Source organism: Limanda limanda, chromosome 9 (assembly GCF_963576545.1).
Source record: "Limanda limanda chromosome 9, fLimLim1.1, whole genome shotgun sequence".
Lineage (NCBI taxonomy): Eukaryota > Metazoa > Chordata > Actinopteri > Pleuronectiformes > Pleuronectidae > Limanda > Limanda limanda.
This window is the reverse complement of record NC_083644.1, coordinates 15,661,189-15,678,744: the sequence shown is the minus strand read 5'-3', so window position 1 is coordinate 15,678,744 and position 17,556 is coordinate 15,661,189. Positions and strand designations below refer to the sequence as shown.

The 17,556-nt window shown below is 42.6% G+C and overlaps 1 protein-coding gene across 1 annotated transcript in view; it reads right to left on the bottom strand.

The window, feature by feature from the left end:
* The window catches only part of LOC133010222 (voltage-dependent R-type calcium channel subunit alpha-1E), a 74,659-nt gene that overhangs the window by 10,013 nt on the left and 47,090 nt on the right, over positions 1 to 17,556 (bottom strand). The window contains exons 8-30 of the mRNA XM_061077719.1: positions 17,065 to 17,168; positions 15,531 to 15,646; positions 15,209 to 15,262; positions 12,754 to 12,849; positions 12,381 to 12,590; positions 12,153 to 12,265; positions 11,805 to 11,917; positions 11,517 to 11,648; positions 11,007 to 11,076; positions 10,744 to 10,861; positions 9,929 to 9,996; positions 9,628 to 9,719; positions 5,899 to 6,828; positions 5,065 to 5,288; positions 3,929 to 4,040; positions 3,494 to 3,623; positions 2,932 to 2,991; positions 2,550 to 2,656; positions 2,327 to 2,338; positions 2,043 to 2,139; positions 1,071 to 1,231; positions 535 to 672; positions 74 to 275 (exon numbers count right to left, since the gene is read on the bottom strand). Coding sequence (XP_060933702.1) covers positions 74 to 275; positions 535 to 672; positions 1,071 to 1,231; positions 2,043 to 2,139; positions 2,327 to 2,338; positions 2,550 to 2,656; positions 2,932 to 2,991; positions 3,494 to 3,623; positions 3,929 to 4,040; positions 5,065 to 5,288; positions 5,899 to 6,828; positions 9,628 to 9,719; positions 9,929 to 9,996; positions 10,744 to 10,861; positions 11,007 to 11,076; positions 11,517 to 11,648; positions 11,805 to 11,917; positions 12,153 to 12,265; positions 12,381 to 12,590; positions 12,754 to 12,849; positions 15,209 to 15,262; positions 15,531 to 15,646; positions 17,065 to 17,168 — 3,459 coding nt within the window. The remainder of the gene's footprint in view (positions 1 to 73; positions 276 to 534; positions 673 to 1,070; positions 1,232 to 2,042; positions 2,140 to 2,326; positions 2,339 to 2,549; positions 2,657 to 2,931; positions 2,992 to 3,493; positions 3,624 to 3,928; positions 4,041 to 5,064; positions 5,289 to 5,898; positions 6,829 to 9,627; positions 9,720 to 9,928; positions 9,997 to 10,743; positions 10,862 to 11,006; positions 11,077 to 11,516; positions 11,649 to 11,804; positions 11,918 to 12,152; positions 12,266 to 12,380; positions 12,591 to 12,753; positions 12,850 to 15,208; positions 15,263 to 15,530; positions 15,647 to 17,064; positions 17,169 to 17,556) is intronic.

Genomic DNA, 17,556 nt, shown 5'->3' with positions numbered 1-17,556 from the left:
GAAAGAGAGAGAGTGAAAGAGGAATATATAGAAGACATGGCAGCTATTCTGGACAGGAAGAATCTTTCCTCACCTCGTTCTTCTCCAGGCTGCACTCCTCCATCATCTTATCCCCCTGCTCCTGGAAGGTGATGATGATGAGAGCCACGAAGATGTTGACGAAGAAGAAAGGGAAGACGACAAAGTAAATGACGTAGAAGATTGACATCTCCATCCTGTTGCCGTGGCTTGGCCCTCTGTCCTCCTCGGTCACGTCCACTGAGTGCTGCAGGACCCTGAGAGACACAGAGATGCAGAGACACCAGGGTAACAGTCAAAGGTTTTTCAGTTTATCAATCAGTTATTAGTAAATAAAATAAAAAATTCTAAATAATATTTATAAATCAATTTGACTGAAATTACACCAGACCTGTTCACTTCCCATATTGTACTTTGATGAAGAATAAAAAACTATAATCAAATTACTTTATTATTATTATTTCTTTTTTTTTCTGTGTGCTCTGATAGCTATCACATGGTTGAAACTCCACTCACTGAGGCCATCCCTCTCCAGTGGAAACAGTGAAGAGGGTGAGCAGAGCCCAGATGACGTTGTCGTAGTGAAACTCGTGTCTCTTCCAGTCTCTTCTCTTCACCTCTTTCTTGTCCTTCCCGTAGTCGATGTAGTAACCCCTGCAACAGCACACAGCAGAGGTGCATCAGACTATAAACAAATTACAAGTGCAGAATATATATAGAGGGTTTATTCTCTTTAGTGTCAATCTTCAGGAGACATGGAGCCACAGAACAAATACAGTTAAACAATATCAACCCAAAAAATAATGAATTGATTAAATGATTAAAGAAAGAAAGAAAGAAATAGTCAGGGAAAGAAGAAGTAAGAGAGGGAGAGTAGGAAATTAATAAAGAACAAATTTAAGAAAGTAAGTGTAAAAACGTTTTTAATTAAAAGTGAACAAAAAAAGAGGAAAGGAAAATACAGGAAGAGACAAACATAAAAATGAAGACAGATGGAAGTAAATAAACAACAAAGTTGGGAGGAAGTACTGAAAGAAGTAAAGGAGTATTACTGGCAGTCCTTCTCCGTGTCCTTCGAACTGTCAGTACAGTAGAAAAACTTCCCTTTAAAAAGCTGCACAGCGATGACAGCAAAGATGAACATAAAAAGTTTGTAGACAATGAGAATGTTGAAGACGTTCTTCAGAGACGTCACCACGCAGTCAAAGACCGCCTGGAGGAGGAAGAGAAATGGGATAAGAGGAAATAAAATGTGCAGGGCTTCAGATATTTCATTTTCACATCTTCTCCACATAAAACTATCAAGATTAGCAGTGATCCATGTTTCGATTCATGTTATCAAAGTTATGTTATTGTCCAGTCGGGACTTTGCTTGTTGTTTCTATCATCCATTATCAAGACAACATGATGCTAACCCTCTCCTCTCCTTTTTAACTACCAGGTTTCTTTAGCTTTATATTTGCTCATCTCCCCTCTCTCTCCCCTCTTCTCTCCCCTCTCTCTTCTCTCCCCTCTTCTCTCCCCTCTCTCTTCTCTGCCCTCTCCTTTCCCTTTACACAGTCTACGTGTGACGTAAGGTCCCTGACAACACATCTTCATGGTCTAATGATCCCAGTTTGTTACCTCATGGTTTATCACCTGTCCCTGCTCTGAAGGAGGTCATAGGGTTGGTTCCTGTCGGTGTGTGTATGGGCGAGTTTGTGTGTGTGTGTGTGTGTGTGTGTGTGTGTGTGTGTGTGGACACTGTGGTGAGAAGGACCACTAATATGTTAACATATACACTTGAAGCCTGCTCATCTAATAAATCAAAATACATTATCCGAGAAGTAAGACTGATTTGGGTGCTATACAAATACTAGTATATACATATGCATTCAAGTGCACTTGGTACAACCTGATTGATATTTGTATTGCTTTGATCGCCTAGAGTAGTATTTCTAAAAATCTTTTTATCAAGTAGCTCATAACGGCAAATGCTGTCAGAATTATACAAACAACACAAATAGAGACAGAACATGTCTGACCTTGAGTTTGGGAAGTCTCTTGATGGTCTTCAGTGGTCTGAGGACCCGCAACACTCGCAGAGATTTGATGGTTTTAATGTCCCGTCCTTTGTTATTTCTGTGCAGCACAACAGAGATTGTATCACACATAGAAGCACAGTAAATGTCACATTTTTAAAAACTCCTTGCAGAACTTTGGTTATTCATCATCTTTATATTAAGTTTAATCTGACTTATTCTACGCAATTGATACTCTGAATATTGCAAGTTTAAAGATGCTAAAATCTCTAAGCGGCGGCTTTTACCCCAACACATTGCTGCTCGTCAGTCCAACAGGGGGCGCCATCCACAGATGAAGGAACAACAGGAGAGAGGAACACATATATCAACAGTTAGAAACAGAATGGAAGAGAAGACTACACCTTTAGTTTACAGACTGAAAGCAAATGAGATATGATTTAAAGACAATTTCATGATTACAAATATAATGAGTGATTGTGAGTAGTTAAAATAAGTCATGTGACTGACGTGAGGGCGAACGCCACCAGTGCTCCCACCACGACGATGAAGTCCAGGATGTTCCACAGATCTCTGAAGTAGGAGCCGTCATGGAGGATCAGACCCTGGTCGATCATCTGAGGATGACACAACAGTGTGCAATGGTTTCATGGCATGCAGACAACTATAAATTCAAATCTTTTTAAGGTGTTTCTGATTAAAGTAATCATTACACAAATCATTTGATGGACAAATTAATTTCATTTTCATGGGCTTTTTAACTTTGGTAAAGAAGCCAACATCGCACAAAAGGAACTTTGAGTCCCTGAGAGAGTTTCTGTTGCTCAATAGCTTTTTACAATCATCTCATTAAATGACATCATTAGCGCACCATCTTTACACAGTAACTCACCTTAATGATCATTTCGAATGTGAAGACTCCAGTAAAAACATAATCAAAATAACGCAGAACCTGCAACATGTGAGAGACAGAGGAACAGTCAAAGAGAAAAATTAGAAGATAAAATAATTTGTAGATTTAACACCAAAAATAGAAGCTTGAGGCTTAGTAAGAAACAGTCTCGGATGATGATACAAAACAAGATAATTATCCTCCCATAAACAAGCAGACTCAGAGTACCTCACACTTCATTCACCCTACTCATCACCGATCTAATTGCCTCCCATCAACTCACATTAACAACCTTTTGCAAAGCAATTTAAGGAATGTTTTTTGGAATAATTTTCTTTTTTTTCTTTGCGGCACTTTGGCTGTTTAGCACTGATGGGAACAGCTATGAGGCCCGAGGCACAGATAAAGGGTGATTGAAATCAATCCCAGGAGTTAATATTGATTTGGTTGATGGTCGTCGCTGAACCAGCAGAAATATTCCAGCTCATATTAAGTTATTAATGTTACAGCTGTCCCTGTGTCAGACACATGACTTACTAAACAGATAAATGGGAGCATATACCTTATTCCAGTCAGAGGAGGTAGCCACAGGGTCCTCAGCAGCAAGAGCTATACTACTGGCAGCTATAACCAGCAGGATGGACATTTCAAAGTACCTGAGGTTCACCACGTAGTGACATGCTCGACGCACCCTGAGGGGGAGCAGATGGCAGAGTGAGGTCAGGTACCACATGAGACTGTGCAGGCTTAGGCTGGCTGAAAGTTAATGGCAGGAGGAGTAAACAGCATGGAGAGTGTGCAGCAAATCTAAACTAAATAGACAAAACTCTGAACACAACGTTTGAACTGCCATCACTCTATATCACAACAATATTCTCTTGAAACGTATCCCTAAGGAAGCTGCGCTGCTGTGAGGATGTCTGTGAAAAGTCTGCTCCATTAAGACAAACCGTAAAACACAGTTTCCTGTGAGAGGCAGGAGTGAAAAGCCACTTACGGGTTGTCAGGTTTGAAGATGAACATGCTGTTTGGAGTCACAGTGTTGACAGGATTTGTGGCCTCGGCCTCCTCCTTCTCTGACTTACAGATTTCAGGATCCTTGCTGTTCACTAGAGGAGGCCAGGAGAAGTCATATTATATATATTTCGGTTTTGGGATATACTGTGAACTGCATCAGTGAACAAAATGGGGACCGACTCAGATGGGGATGTGACTCACCGCTTCTCAAAGAGCTGGAACTCTGGGGGCTACAATTTCAAACTAAGTGTGATAGATATAAAATGAACAAGACCCTGATGTATTCTTTTTGTTTAGATTCTTTCAGTAACAACATTTTCCTCAAATGGTACATTTCTACAACAGTGAATGTGTTTTTGCCAGTTTGAGAATTAAACATGGCTGACAGCTCAGAAAGAATTATGTTCATCCAGAGATATATGAGATGTGGGAAGGGTTTGGATTGAGGATCCCTCTAATTAAACGAATCCTGTCCCATGTAAGAGTAAAAGAGTCGAGCCTGCACCATGTTGGGAACCTGAGAAAAAGTTGTGCAAGGGTTAAAAATATATTTGCATATATCTACGGGTCTGGGCACAGGTCAAATTTAACTAGACGTGGATAGGAAGCAGGTTAGTATGCTTTTTATCTGGAGATATAAGAAATTTAAATGATTGTTCTGTATTTTTAACATCTGAATCAGATTATATGAAGCCTGCGAGGATATGTTTTATTTTGAAAACCTATGACACCACCTCTGACCCCTTTACTTCCACTCAAATAACTGTCAGTACTGACAGCAAAATTGTTGATACATCAAAATGATGATGATGACAAAAATAGCGGGCGGTGAAGACCTTCTCTTTAAAGAGAGATAAAAAGTAATCGATTTATGAAGCCAAAAGCGGGGCAGGTCGTCACTTAGGAAACAAACTGTCAGCTACAGGTGCCGCAGCAATTGACAGATTAATTTACGGGAGCACAACTCAGTCAACTAATCGGGAAGACAACGAGGTGTCAGGTCCAAATTCGACTTATTCTAGGTGACAGGGCTGCAGTGAAGTAAAGGCAGTAATGTCACAAATCCCTTACTAATGTTACCAGAAAGCAACTGAAATCCCCCAACTGCACCAGTACCTGTGATTGTAGACAGCTCCATGCATGAAGTTGCACTGGGCATCTCAATGAAGACACTGGAGCTGAGCTGAGATTTGTCCTCTTCTTTGTCGTCCTCTGGTTTGGCCGGTGGAGAAGGGTCTGATTGCTGGAGAAGCTCGTCTTGCTTCTGAGGACACAGGTCACCAGTTTTGCTCTGCTGGTCATCTGGTGGGTTTATGGTTCCTTCTTCCCCTTCAACCTTTCTGCAGATACAGAAAGAAAACATTGGTTTCATAAAGACACATACATAAAAGTACGGTTGTAGGGTGATGAACCTATAGGCTTGAAAAGAAGAGCACGATGGTGTAGAGTCACATCACTAAAACTCACTGGTATTAAACATAGAAATATGATGTCCAGGTATTAATCTGACCCAGAAACCTTTCTGTATCTTATCCTTCACTCTACTTGAAATCATATCCATTTCTCTTGACTTTATTTGATCTGATTATTAAGGATGAAACTTACTGCTAAACCATAGATTCTCTATAAAGATGGACGACAATGCAGCTCCCTAAAAGTAGAGACAAACCATCTTGTGCGCCACCTGGTGGCTGGCTACGGTACAGGTCACAAACCTCCACCATGTTAACTGATGAGGCAAATAAAGTTAAAGAAGCCTACAGGTCAAATACATTTCTCTCTCAAGGTCATTTAGGTAGTTGACATCACTCGTATGATTGATAAAGTGTTGATTTTCACAGCCAGTTTGGTTTTAATTAGTTATTTCTGTACAACAGGAGGAAGTGGAGACGTGTCGTCCATCTTTATTTACAGTCTATTTGCCAAACAAACATGTTTGCCTTGTCTCACCTGCTCTCCTCAGGTCCGGACACCGCCTCCTCCTCCTCCTTTTTGGTCTCCACCTCCTTCTCCTCTACTTTCCCGGGGTTTCTCTTTCTCTCTCTGCTGACCGAGCGACTTGCCAAATGGCTTTCGTTCTCGGGAGATGACACCTGACTTTTAGCTCCACTCTTACGGTCGAAGTGATGCGCCGCCCTCCTGGCCCTGATCCCGCTAAGACCTCCCATCTCAGGAGTCAGCAAGTCAATGTTATCTGGTGGTCTGAACTTCTTCACTGCCCTGTGCTGGCGATCACCATTCAACCTGGGGCTCCTACGCTCGCTGATGCTGTTGTGACCCTGATTAACACCCAGTGTTTTACTCTCAGAGACGGTCTCTGATTCTGAAGGCTCTTGTATGGTCAAAGACACAGAGGCATCAGGCAGAGGCTCATTTGTGGGGTCCAGTGACTCAGGGATGGTGATGGGGGGCTCAGGTATGTCACCAGAGAGGACGGCGCCCAGAGGCTTATCCACAGACACGGAGGAAGCCTGGTTCATTGCTGGTGATGCTAAGGGATCTGCTGAGTGTTTCAAACTCCCAGACGGCGTATTCTGCATGGCCTTGCGGTGCAGCGACAGTGGGTGTCCTGGCGTGGCCTGGGCCTGGGCCGAGGCCGGGGGTCCGTCCTTCTCCTCGCTGGGGCCGCTGACCAGGATCTCTCGGCTGGACATCTGCCGGTGTCTCCGCAGCTGGCTGGTCCTCTGCTCCCAAACTGACATGGTCATCCTTTTTCTCCTCTCTCCCCTGGACATGAAAGAGTTACAGGGATTGAGTGGTGGGGGTGGGCGGCCCTCCCTGATGCTGCCCTGCGCCTCCTCCATGGAGCAGGAGTAGGTGGGGCGGCTGCGGTGGATTGCTCTTTTCCTGTACAGGTAGGGCCGCCTCCTACGGCTTCCACTGAGGAGAGAAAGACAAGACATCACGTCAGAAGCAGAGAATTTATTACATTCAGTGTCACGTCTCGTATATACTCGGTTGATTAAGACTTTATTCATCCAGGTTTGAAATTAGTTTGTAAGATTTCAGACTTAAAATTCTACTATAAAAAAGTTTTAATTAAATTATCAATCAAAACACTTGCATCAAAAACTTCACATCACAGTACAGAGCAGGTGCTTTGGTCTGATGTTTGAGTGGTTTATCAACAAGAGTAAAAAAAAAGCATATTCATCTTAACATGAAGTAATTTACTGGATCAATGGGGATGTTGGGTGATACGTTAACAAAGCCTGGGACTGTTGTGTGACTTTTATACAACAAAAGCATGAAGCAGAATGAAATCAGTGGAATAGATTTAAGAAATGTGTAGTTCTGAGAGTTGGGAGGTACAGGACAGAGCGTGAACAGGAGCATGGCGACACAGGATGAGTCTGGGACATTTTAGCCCATTTTAAAAAATCAGGCAGGCGTTAGAAAGAAATTCAGAGAGCAGGGCAGACAGTGTTACTTACTGGAGTCGAGGACTCTTGTGTGGTCCGTGTAATCAATGAGCGATTGGTTGAAAACAAGACATTAGTGCTTTTGTGGGCAGAGACAAAACAGGGCCAGGAGACACACAGAGCAAACGGTCCAGAGAGATCGTAACCTGGCCTTTCACACAAAGACCACGTCACGAGAACGACTACGCACAATATTAATGGCATTTACTAGATGTTCTCCATTTGTTATTCATCGCTGAAGGCTAGAGCTGCTCTTTTAGAAGACCACACACACACATTAAATATTAATTTTATACTTAACTGCAACATGATGCATTCGGTTTGAAACTGAATTACTTCTCTCTTGTCTTTTAAACAATATCAATGAAGCAGTCATAAATTTAAAAAGGAACTTTCTTTGCTTTGGTGTGTGTCTCCATTGGAGCCAAGCGGCACATTAACAAACAAGATGGTAACAGTGTTAAAAACAGTAAAAAAACATAACAGTCAGTACAACATTGATAGAAGACATCATTAAAAGACAGTCAGGGTTACAGTATGGGTAGAAACATAGAGATGGGGGGTAAGAGAACATGTTTATATACCCTTTGTACAAAATCACATTGGGATGCAGCTCTGAACACCACTGCCACCTCACTCACACACTTGCATTCCTTCAGGACATGCTCGTAAAGCCAAAGTCAGGAAATCCATGTGCACAGCTTCAGAAAATAATGCTCTAAAATATTCAAAATGCTCAAGAGCATTTGAGGCGAGCGATCGAAGACTTCACAGCGGAAGAAAAACTGCACACACACTGAAAACACCATCCAGATATTACAGTTTTCGTATGATTTAATGCATTCTCCGTGAGCGTGTGTGCAACTTCGGTTTTTCTTCCTGTAATCATGCTGACCATTGATACATGCAATCCCAAGGTGAAATGATCATCAGCCCCAAACATGCAGCATCTCTCTCTCTCCGTCTCTCTTTTTTACTGAGCAAATGCTGTCATGCAAGTTGCTTCAAGGTCACCGGGGGCAGGTACTTGTGGGGTTTCACAGCTGACATCAGAGTTGAGACCAGGAGCCCTTAAAGTTCACAGTGTCCTCTCTGAATACAGATGCCGGCCCAGACGACCCTGAGGGATTCCAGACTCCTCCATGGGCTCTGACAAGGGCCTGACCCTCAGCTCGCTCAACTGACACTAAACCACTGCTACACTTTCACTTTCTGCCCTGGTTCTGCTCCTGGTTCGGTCTGAGCCTTCAGTTCATTTATGTGCAGGAAGTTTCGAGAAAATAGCAACAAAGGCCTTGAGGAGGGAAGGCTAGGAGGGAAGGTTAGGAAGGAAGGAAGGGAGTGAGGGAGGGAGGGAGGGAGGGAGGGAGGGAGGGAGGGAGGGAGGGAGGGAGGGAGAAAGTAAGAAAGGGAGGAAGGAACAAAAAGAAAGAACTAGAGTGACAAAGACAGAAAGGAAGAAAGAGAAAGAGAGAGAACGGAAGAACGAACGAGAAAAAGAGAAAAAGAGAAAAAGAGAAAAAGAGAAAAAGAGAAAAACAGAGAGACATAATTCTGAAATCTTCCACATGCACATGCAACAAAGTGCTTGTTTACTGAACCAGACGTCCCCACTCGTGTGCATGCACATGCACTTCCAGCACCTATAACGATGCACTGAGTAATGAAGCAATCCACCGGGCAGGAAGCTGGACACTGAGAAAACAAGGTCACGTTACCTTAGGAATCAAACCTTCCACAAGTGAGACAACAGATCAGAGCCTGCACACACTTAGTTTTACTTCTCCTCTACAACCACGACATCCACTTTATTGTTTTACTGTAACGGACACACCAGGCTAATTTGGACACTACGTAACCCTGTCTCCATGACAACACTACAGGCACCTCCCACCCCTGGTATGGAACCAGTAACCATGGAGACATAGACTTCAATTAGGAGAAGATTGCAGCGCTGCCAGCAGGCAGAGGTTTGACAGGAGGCTTTTCAGTCTATCAATAAGTTCTGGCGGGACAGACACAAATACTGATTAAGCTTCAATTGACGTGTTACGTGACGACCCTTAGCCTTCCTCTATAACTGCTCTGCGTTATTATTAACCCTGACCTACTGCACCAAATGATAGAACTTGTCATTTGCTGGAGGACACAGCAGCCCGTGCAAAGTGTTGCATCGTGGGTCGGACCCATAGATGCGCTCTCTGGAGGGAGTGAGGGCGAGGAGCAGGTCAGGCAGGGAGAGCGGTTTCTTACTTACTCTGAGGACATAAAGGACGACAACGGCCCGACCTCCTTGGCTTTCTGGAGAGCGTGCTTCTGGTTGAACGCTCTCTCTGCTTCCTCTTCATCCTGATCAAGAGAGGAAAAGGCGACTGAACGACTAAAGCATCTGGGAGTTTAAATAATTAAACAGAACCGAAGTGAAAAGTAGGAGAGAGCAGAACTGGACTCGACAGAGTGAAGAGATTATCATCCAGCAGAAAGAAAAATGTTCCAACAAGAATCAAAGCAGATATTAGCGCAGTCTTACTCATTATAGTTATATCTCTGTTTGGTACCTTGGTGAGTTCTTGTGCATTGGCAAGATTATCGACAGCGATGGCCAAGAAGACATTCAGCAGAGTGTCTGGTCACAGCTGAGTTAAGGACTGACACCGACTCCTTGTTAAGAGACTGATAACTGTACTCGCATGGGATTCAACCATCCGGTCAGTCTGTGTGATCCAGTCCAGACATAAAACCACACGTCACCTCTCACTTTCAGACTGTACGCTCTGTTTCTTGAACTGGTGTGAGGGAAAAAAATTGAGCACAAAAAAGTTATATATAATAAAAATAGGTTAATAATGGAGTGAGAAATTATCAAGTGACTTGATTAATGTAAAGCTGATTTGATTAAAACAGTAAAACTCAGCATTACATTCATCATTCACAACACAAAGCTGCCATTTATCATTTCAGGAAAGTGGCCTCGAGGGTGGAAATAACAGAAAATAATTGAAAGTGGGAGTGACAATGACATGTATCCAAAATGAATAATGGAAATTAATAATTGTGTGTGAATTGATAAAAAAGATTTGATAATAAAGGTTTGTTACTCTCTGCTTACTATTCATTATTTTTAATGCAACATTTTTCAGTTAATTTGCAATTTTACCATAAAATGTCTCATAAAGTGGTGAAATGCCTCAAACATTTTATTTATCTTTTGTCTGGAGTTGGTAATTGAAACCTGGACTAAAAGATGAGAAATTTTATGGTTCTTATATTTTAACTAACCTAAAAAAAAGTTGAATATATACAAGATGGGATATAACAAGCTATAATAAGCCTAATAACTGCATAAAATAATATTCTTAGTCATGAAGGATACAGTTTCCAAACAAAGTGAGCACAATAAAGTAGATGGAGGACCACATGCCAGACTTCACTCCTCCTTGAGAGCGAATACCGTTGTACATAACCTCGTTCCAGTCCTCTCCAGTCAGGATCTGAGAAAAACACACAGAATATCATCCACAAAAGTTGTGCTTCGCAAACATCAATGATATAAATAATTAAAAATGAGCTTGCATTATGATTTGCTGTAGTAAAGGTGTGTGAGGCAAAGAGCAGTAAATCGTCACATTTCCAGACCTGAAAGACGGTCATGATGGCAGCGGGAAAGGTGTCAAAGTTGGTTGGAGTGTAGTCTTCAAAGATGAACCTTTGAAACAAGATGTGACACATATTTTCTTGAAAAAGCACATTCGGAGAAAAATCCATCTTCCTCCTCTCTGACTGGCTGGGTGGTGGTGCAACAGTTGGATTTTTTTCTAAACTCTGTATTCTGGAGGCCAGTTAATGCCAAGCTTGTCTAATTCAGCCAGCCTTTATTGAAATGACAGCTTGTGGGAAACAGCATTGTACTCGAGGGAAACGCGAGCAATAGCTCAGTGTGACAAAGGCACAGGCTCAGTCTCATTCTATAATGAAAACAACTGTGAACAGGACAATCTATTCGCTTCTCACTTCTGTGTCTGTTCAATCAAGAGAAATCCACTGAACCAAGACGTCTACATCAGACTTGTGTTAAGTTTTCTGAATTTGTGTTCATTGGAACCACAGGAAATGCATTTCTAGCTGCTGATGACTTTTTATTGTTACCTGCCACCGAAGAGCTGCATGCCCAGGAGCGCAAATACAAGGATGAAGAGGAAGAGAAGGAAAATGAGGGAGATGATGGACTTCATGGAGTTCATCAGAGAGACCACCAGGTTTCTCAGAGACGCCCAATACCTTGACAGCAACAAAAGGCCTTGTTAGTGGGGAAAAAGACAACAACGTGCAAAATTCTAACACTGAAATTAATTTGTATATAAGTGACCTTGAACACTCAAGTAAGAGTTTAACTTTGTAAGATCTTACAATACAAAGACGGTGGAAGTGACTAACTTGGTGATCTTGAAGATCCTCAGCAGACGGAGAGCACGCAGGACACTGATGCCGAATGAAGTTCCAGGCCTGATGAAACCCCAGAGTACCTCAAAGATGCTGCCAACAATGACCTGAAAAAATTTAAATTCTTAAGGAACTGCAGCTTTAATAAAAAAACACATCAATAAACTGATGTATAGGGACAGTTATGACATGATGACAAGAGAGGAGTGACAGAGAGTGGCACAAAAATGATGCAGAAAGGAAGAGATATATGGTGTGAGGGAGGATGCTGCATCAATAACCAACACAAGCAGTTGAATTTTGGGAGGAACGAATATGAGGAGAGGGTGACAGAGTACTGACGCTGCAGTCAAAGCGGTTAAAGGAGGAGTGGAAGTAGAGACGTGGTCCCAGGCTGTACATCTTCAGGAACATCTCAGTCAGGAACAGAGCGAGGAACAGGAACTCTGCATAGTCTGGAACAGAGACAGTCATAACTATTCTGAAACTGACTTATTGCAAAAACATGATAAAACTGTGAAATTTAGAGGCATCATATTCCTGCAGCTGCCTAAATGAGGTGTGACTCACAGAGGAAGGTGGACAGCCAGAGAGGCTGGTTGTGGTGAACTATAGCCACACAAAGTGTGTTGAGGGCCACTAGGCCGAGCACCGTCCAATAGAAAGTGTTTGTCTTCACCACCCGGCGGATGGAGATGCGAAGGAGACGCTCCTTCCGCCGAAAATAGGCTGTCGGACCTCGCTTGACGCTCCTGATACTCGGTCTGGCCATGGGGACGCCTGGGGGGAAACAAGAGTCAGGGAGAGACAGTACTTGTACAACATGTTCCCACTCGGAATCCGGAGCCCTGAGTCTGAGCTCAACAGCCTTATCAAGTATGCACTGCGGTATGTACACAATATATATGCCCATATTTACGAGCCTGTCGAGACTCCCACTCACCCACAGCGGAGATGTCACCATATTGCTCTTCCCCTGGTTGCCCTCGATGCCCAACATCCATGCCTCTCCTCTTGATGGTGGTGGCTCTCTTCAGCACTGCTGGCAAAGCATGATGAGAATTAAAAAGTACTACACGCTGCACAGACAGTAATGCATTCTATGAAATTAGAGGGAGCATACTGTCAGGGCAGTGACACAAGGTCGACGTTTGGGCAACACCATTGTAACAGTTTTTCCTTGATGTCATGTTGAATCACCGATTTGATTTTAGAAGACAAGAAAGATCTACACACCACACATTTTTTATAAATCTCCAAGGTAACATTTAGGGCCTGAAGAAGGACCTGCGCCTGAAACGTTACCTGGGAGGTCAGTAAAAACTTAGGGGACCATTAACTAGTGTGCGGACATTTCTTTGTCTTCAGGTCTTTTCATCGCTTCTGTCCAGCACTGTGTGCTTATCAAGTTTGGAAGTGAGCACTTTTGTAAACTCGCTGTACATCAACATGGCCCAAACTGCACTTTGTATGACCACCCCTTCATTATAAAGACATCAATAAATAGACAATATGACAATGCAATGAAAAGGAGCATCTGCATGACGAGCTCATGCCTGTGAAGCTTCAGCTGAAAGGCAAAGCTGGGCTCATTATGAATGAGATAAAAACGATGATTTAATGTTTGTGTAATGATCCAAACAACTGAATGAAAATCTTCTGCTTCTATTCCGAGATCTCCATCATGGCAAACCATGCTCTGAGGCGATTTGACGGTCCATGCATTCAAGCTGCGTTCAAGTGCTACAGCCAAACAATGTCGGGGGGGAAACGCCGTGCAGTGCGCACATGCCGAGGCGAGTATGATGATTGTTCACCGATGTGGTTATGATTACCTTTTAGCCTACACCACTAACACCTTCCCGCCACCTTGTGCCGAATCTACTTGAGGTCAATATTTGCTTGAGGACATTTTAAAAATAAGCCGCTGTTCAAACATATATATACACACACACGCACACAAATATTGCTGCCACTTGACACATACAGGAGTGTTTACAAAAGGCAGGGATGGTCCTGTCAACACACACACACACACACACACGTACAACAAGCACATGCATGTTCCTGCCTTTTCAGATCAGAGGTTGCTAAGGCAACTACAGTGCGGCAACGCTATCAGAGCCTCTGCATTTATTTCCATCCCAGCAGCCTGCAATCTGTTTATACTCCATATTTGCATCATTTCGTTGATTTTGTACTTGTTTGAACTTCAAGTCAAAGAAACACACTGAAGCAGAAACACTCCTCTCACTTATCCATGTGTAAGTGTTTGCATGTGCACATTTCAGTGACAGTGTTTGTGTGTGCAGTCGGAAAGCAGAACAGAGGAAGGTTCTCACCATAGGCACCACCTGTACTCCACTCTGGGAGACTCCTGAGAGCTGCCAATCAATCAACATTTAATAAAAGCCCTGCTGGTTTAGCGAGGAGGAAAGGTCACAGTGGAGCTGATAGGGTCAGAGCAGGAACTCAGCCTTCTGTGGAGCCCTGTGTCTAGCGGCAGGTTTAACAGCATCACTGCTAATGCTCTCTCTCTGTGGCATTCAGAGTTACAGTGTGGGATGTAATAGTGATCTGTGCAAGTGCAAGCTCAAATAGGAAATGGATATAGATAATGATATGGATAATTTGCTAGTGGCTCCATTATGTTTTACTTGGGTTAAATGCTAACATCAGCATACTAGCATGGTCACAATTTTAATACGGTTTTATTTATGAAAGCATGGTCTGTGGGGCCTAATGTTAAATTACAACAAATTTTGATCTTGGTATAGTATTGATCATGTCCAACTTATTTGTTTTGCCTGTTAACATTCGCTAATTAGAGTAAATTGGCTAGTAGAGCTACTGAGGGGAATGTTATATGTTTAGCACATAAACCAATGTGTTATGCTATAGTTTTGACCTGAAGATGGCGCTATATTAGGTCAGGTGGTCAGGTGACAACCTAAATCTTGGCTGCCCTAACCATTGTGGTGGTGGAAGGGAACGTCATTAATTCGGTCATATACAGAAGCAGTGGTTTTATTTTGACCTCATGGTGGCACTAGACGAAAATTCCAAGGATCACCAAAGATACTAGGATTCATCCTCTGGTGAATTTTTTTTTATAGAAATCAAAGGTATAATATAGAGATATTTCAGTTTTGGACCAAAGTGGTGGACTGTCCCCCCCAACAGATAACACCATTTAAAAAAATTGTCTATATATGTATTTTAAGAAAATTTGTGTTTAACCTAAAATCATAAAAATAAGCAACAAAAAATATAACAGCATATGACTGAATAGCCTTTACAAAGCACACTGGCCAGCTTAAAATTGAAATAGAATGTAAAGCAATGTGAGAGCTTCAGAGTGACAATGTGCACAAACCAGGAAAACAAGAAGTTCTTACCATCGAGAGCAGAGGGTCCTGTATTCTTATTCTCCTCCGCAAGCATCACTTCCTCTGGAAAGCACAAAGTCACAGTATATTCAGAAATGAGCAGCTGATGATGGCTCAGATGCAGATATAGTGGAATCTTCTTCTTTGCAACTATATTTGTCGCTCAATTGTAGCACAACAAAAAGCCGACATGCAGACAACAGGTTGCATAAGTTAGTTCCACAATTAAAAGGATTAGTCTGAGCCTAAAGTGAAATATCGATTTTTCCTTTTTCTCATCAGGAGCCAAATTACTGCGTCTCCTCTCGGCTGTGACTGGGAATAAAGCCACCTGCTCTGTCGATCCAGGCCCGGTAACCATTGAGCTCTCTCTCAATCTGCTGCTGGCGTCTCAGTTTCATGAAGGCCCTGCGGTTTTCCACCCGCTCTCTCTCCTTGGCAAATTCCCTGCAGAGACCACAGAAACATGTATTTACTCTTTCAGGGTACAAGGATTTATGGTCAGGGGGGTAAATAATTACTGGGGGAAATTGCTGTTGTTGTCGGGAACGCTCATTTTTTATTCAACCACAAAAGGAGAGAAAAGAGGAGAGGAAAAGATGGGGGAGGAGAAGAGAGGATGGGGGAGGGGAGGTCTCTTCTCTTTACCATGGAGATAATGGCAATGGATCCCCAATTAACCTTTTGTAAAACTAATTAACTTGAACAGAATCTGACACCACTTGCTGAGACACAGTTGACAGTATAGTTTCTCCACCATCCACACAACATACCAGGGAAACAGAAACTCCCATTAACTAAACAAAGTGCATGTAAACCTGCAGCTCATTTGATAAATTCTTCAAAGGATGATGTGAGGGACCCGGAGACCAGGCTGAACCTTCACAGAGACCAAAACAAACATTTGAGCAGTCGTCAGTTAATCCTCTTAGTCATCTGTTGGGCATAAGGCCTCTGTGACAGATTTTTGTTTTGACAGGGAATCATTGCTAGCTCCACGTCGAACCCCCTAACCTTGAGGGTTCGTGGGCTTTTTCTTGGCCCCTCATCTGAGACCAATCTAGCTCTTTTCTCAAGCCTTTCCACCAGAAAAGTAAAAGCACCAGGATGAGCAGTGATACACAACATATGCAGGCTGCTTATACAGCAAGTCCATCAAACCAAACAAAAAAGATATACCTCACATAGCTCCTCTCTCCACGAGTTATTCACAAAACCTTTTGGGCGATCTTACCTTCATCAGGGTGATGCCTGGGGATGTTTCCAGATTTCTTGTTTACAGCAAAGTTAGTAAGTAAAGTAAAGCACACTTTTATGATGTGCCTTTATATGGTTTTAGAATGGCTAAACAGAATTCTTTCAAATTTGGAACAAACGTTATATCAGACTCAGACTACCTGGTCAAATTCAGGTTGTCATAGGTGAGATTGACTTTTGGCCTCTTGAACATGATATCTCAAGTTTGCATTTGGGGAATAACTTCAAATTTGGATAACTTGTCACTCAAAGATGAACTGATTAGATTCCACTTCTCAAAGGTCTGGAATATGTAAATAAAAATACATGCATACAACCACAGTTGTCCTAGTTTTTATTGACTCATATCCTGCAGTGAATTTAACAATGACTGACACTTGTTACATATTAGGCATGATTCATACTAATGACCAAAGACTACCTGAATGCAACATTTAACCATGGACCAACATGCAATGGACTGGAATGTCAAGTAAAGGGCTATGCTACAGGCTGAATTACTGAGACACAAATAGACCGACCATTAACTGGGACACTCTGTCTGGCAGTCAGACACTGGAAACTCAATATGCTTAAACTGGAATCTTAGGACTAAAGGGCGAACCTACCCAGAGAGGACTCCTAGCACCAGGTTAAGGACAAAAAAAGAGCCGATGATGATGAGAGGGACGAAGTAGATCCAGTTCCAGCTGGGGCCTAAGGCATCGTCAGTCTGAGACATAAAAAAAAAAGAAGTTTAATCTTTATAAAATCAAGTCAGGCTGGAGCAGACTCAACTCATGCTGCCATTGCGACACAAGACAGAAACACAAAGAAAGTTTAGGTATTTGTTGCGGCTGCTGAAGGTTTGATCCCGGGAGAAGGCTGGGCTCCGAACAGAGACATCATGTGCATCGATCTGCTTCAGGCTCACAGAGAGAATGTGTGGAGGTTTTCTGTGAACTGCGGCTGTATAAAGATGATATATTGCTTCTCTGCTTTAAAGAAAACCTCGACCTGAGAAAGTTATATGCTTTTTCTGAGAACACAGGTGTCTGTGGTAAGCAGTCCTGTTACAGCAACATGTTGTCTGTCTCTTTCCTCTGTCTGTCCTTGTCCAT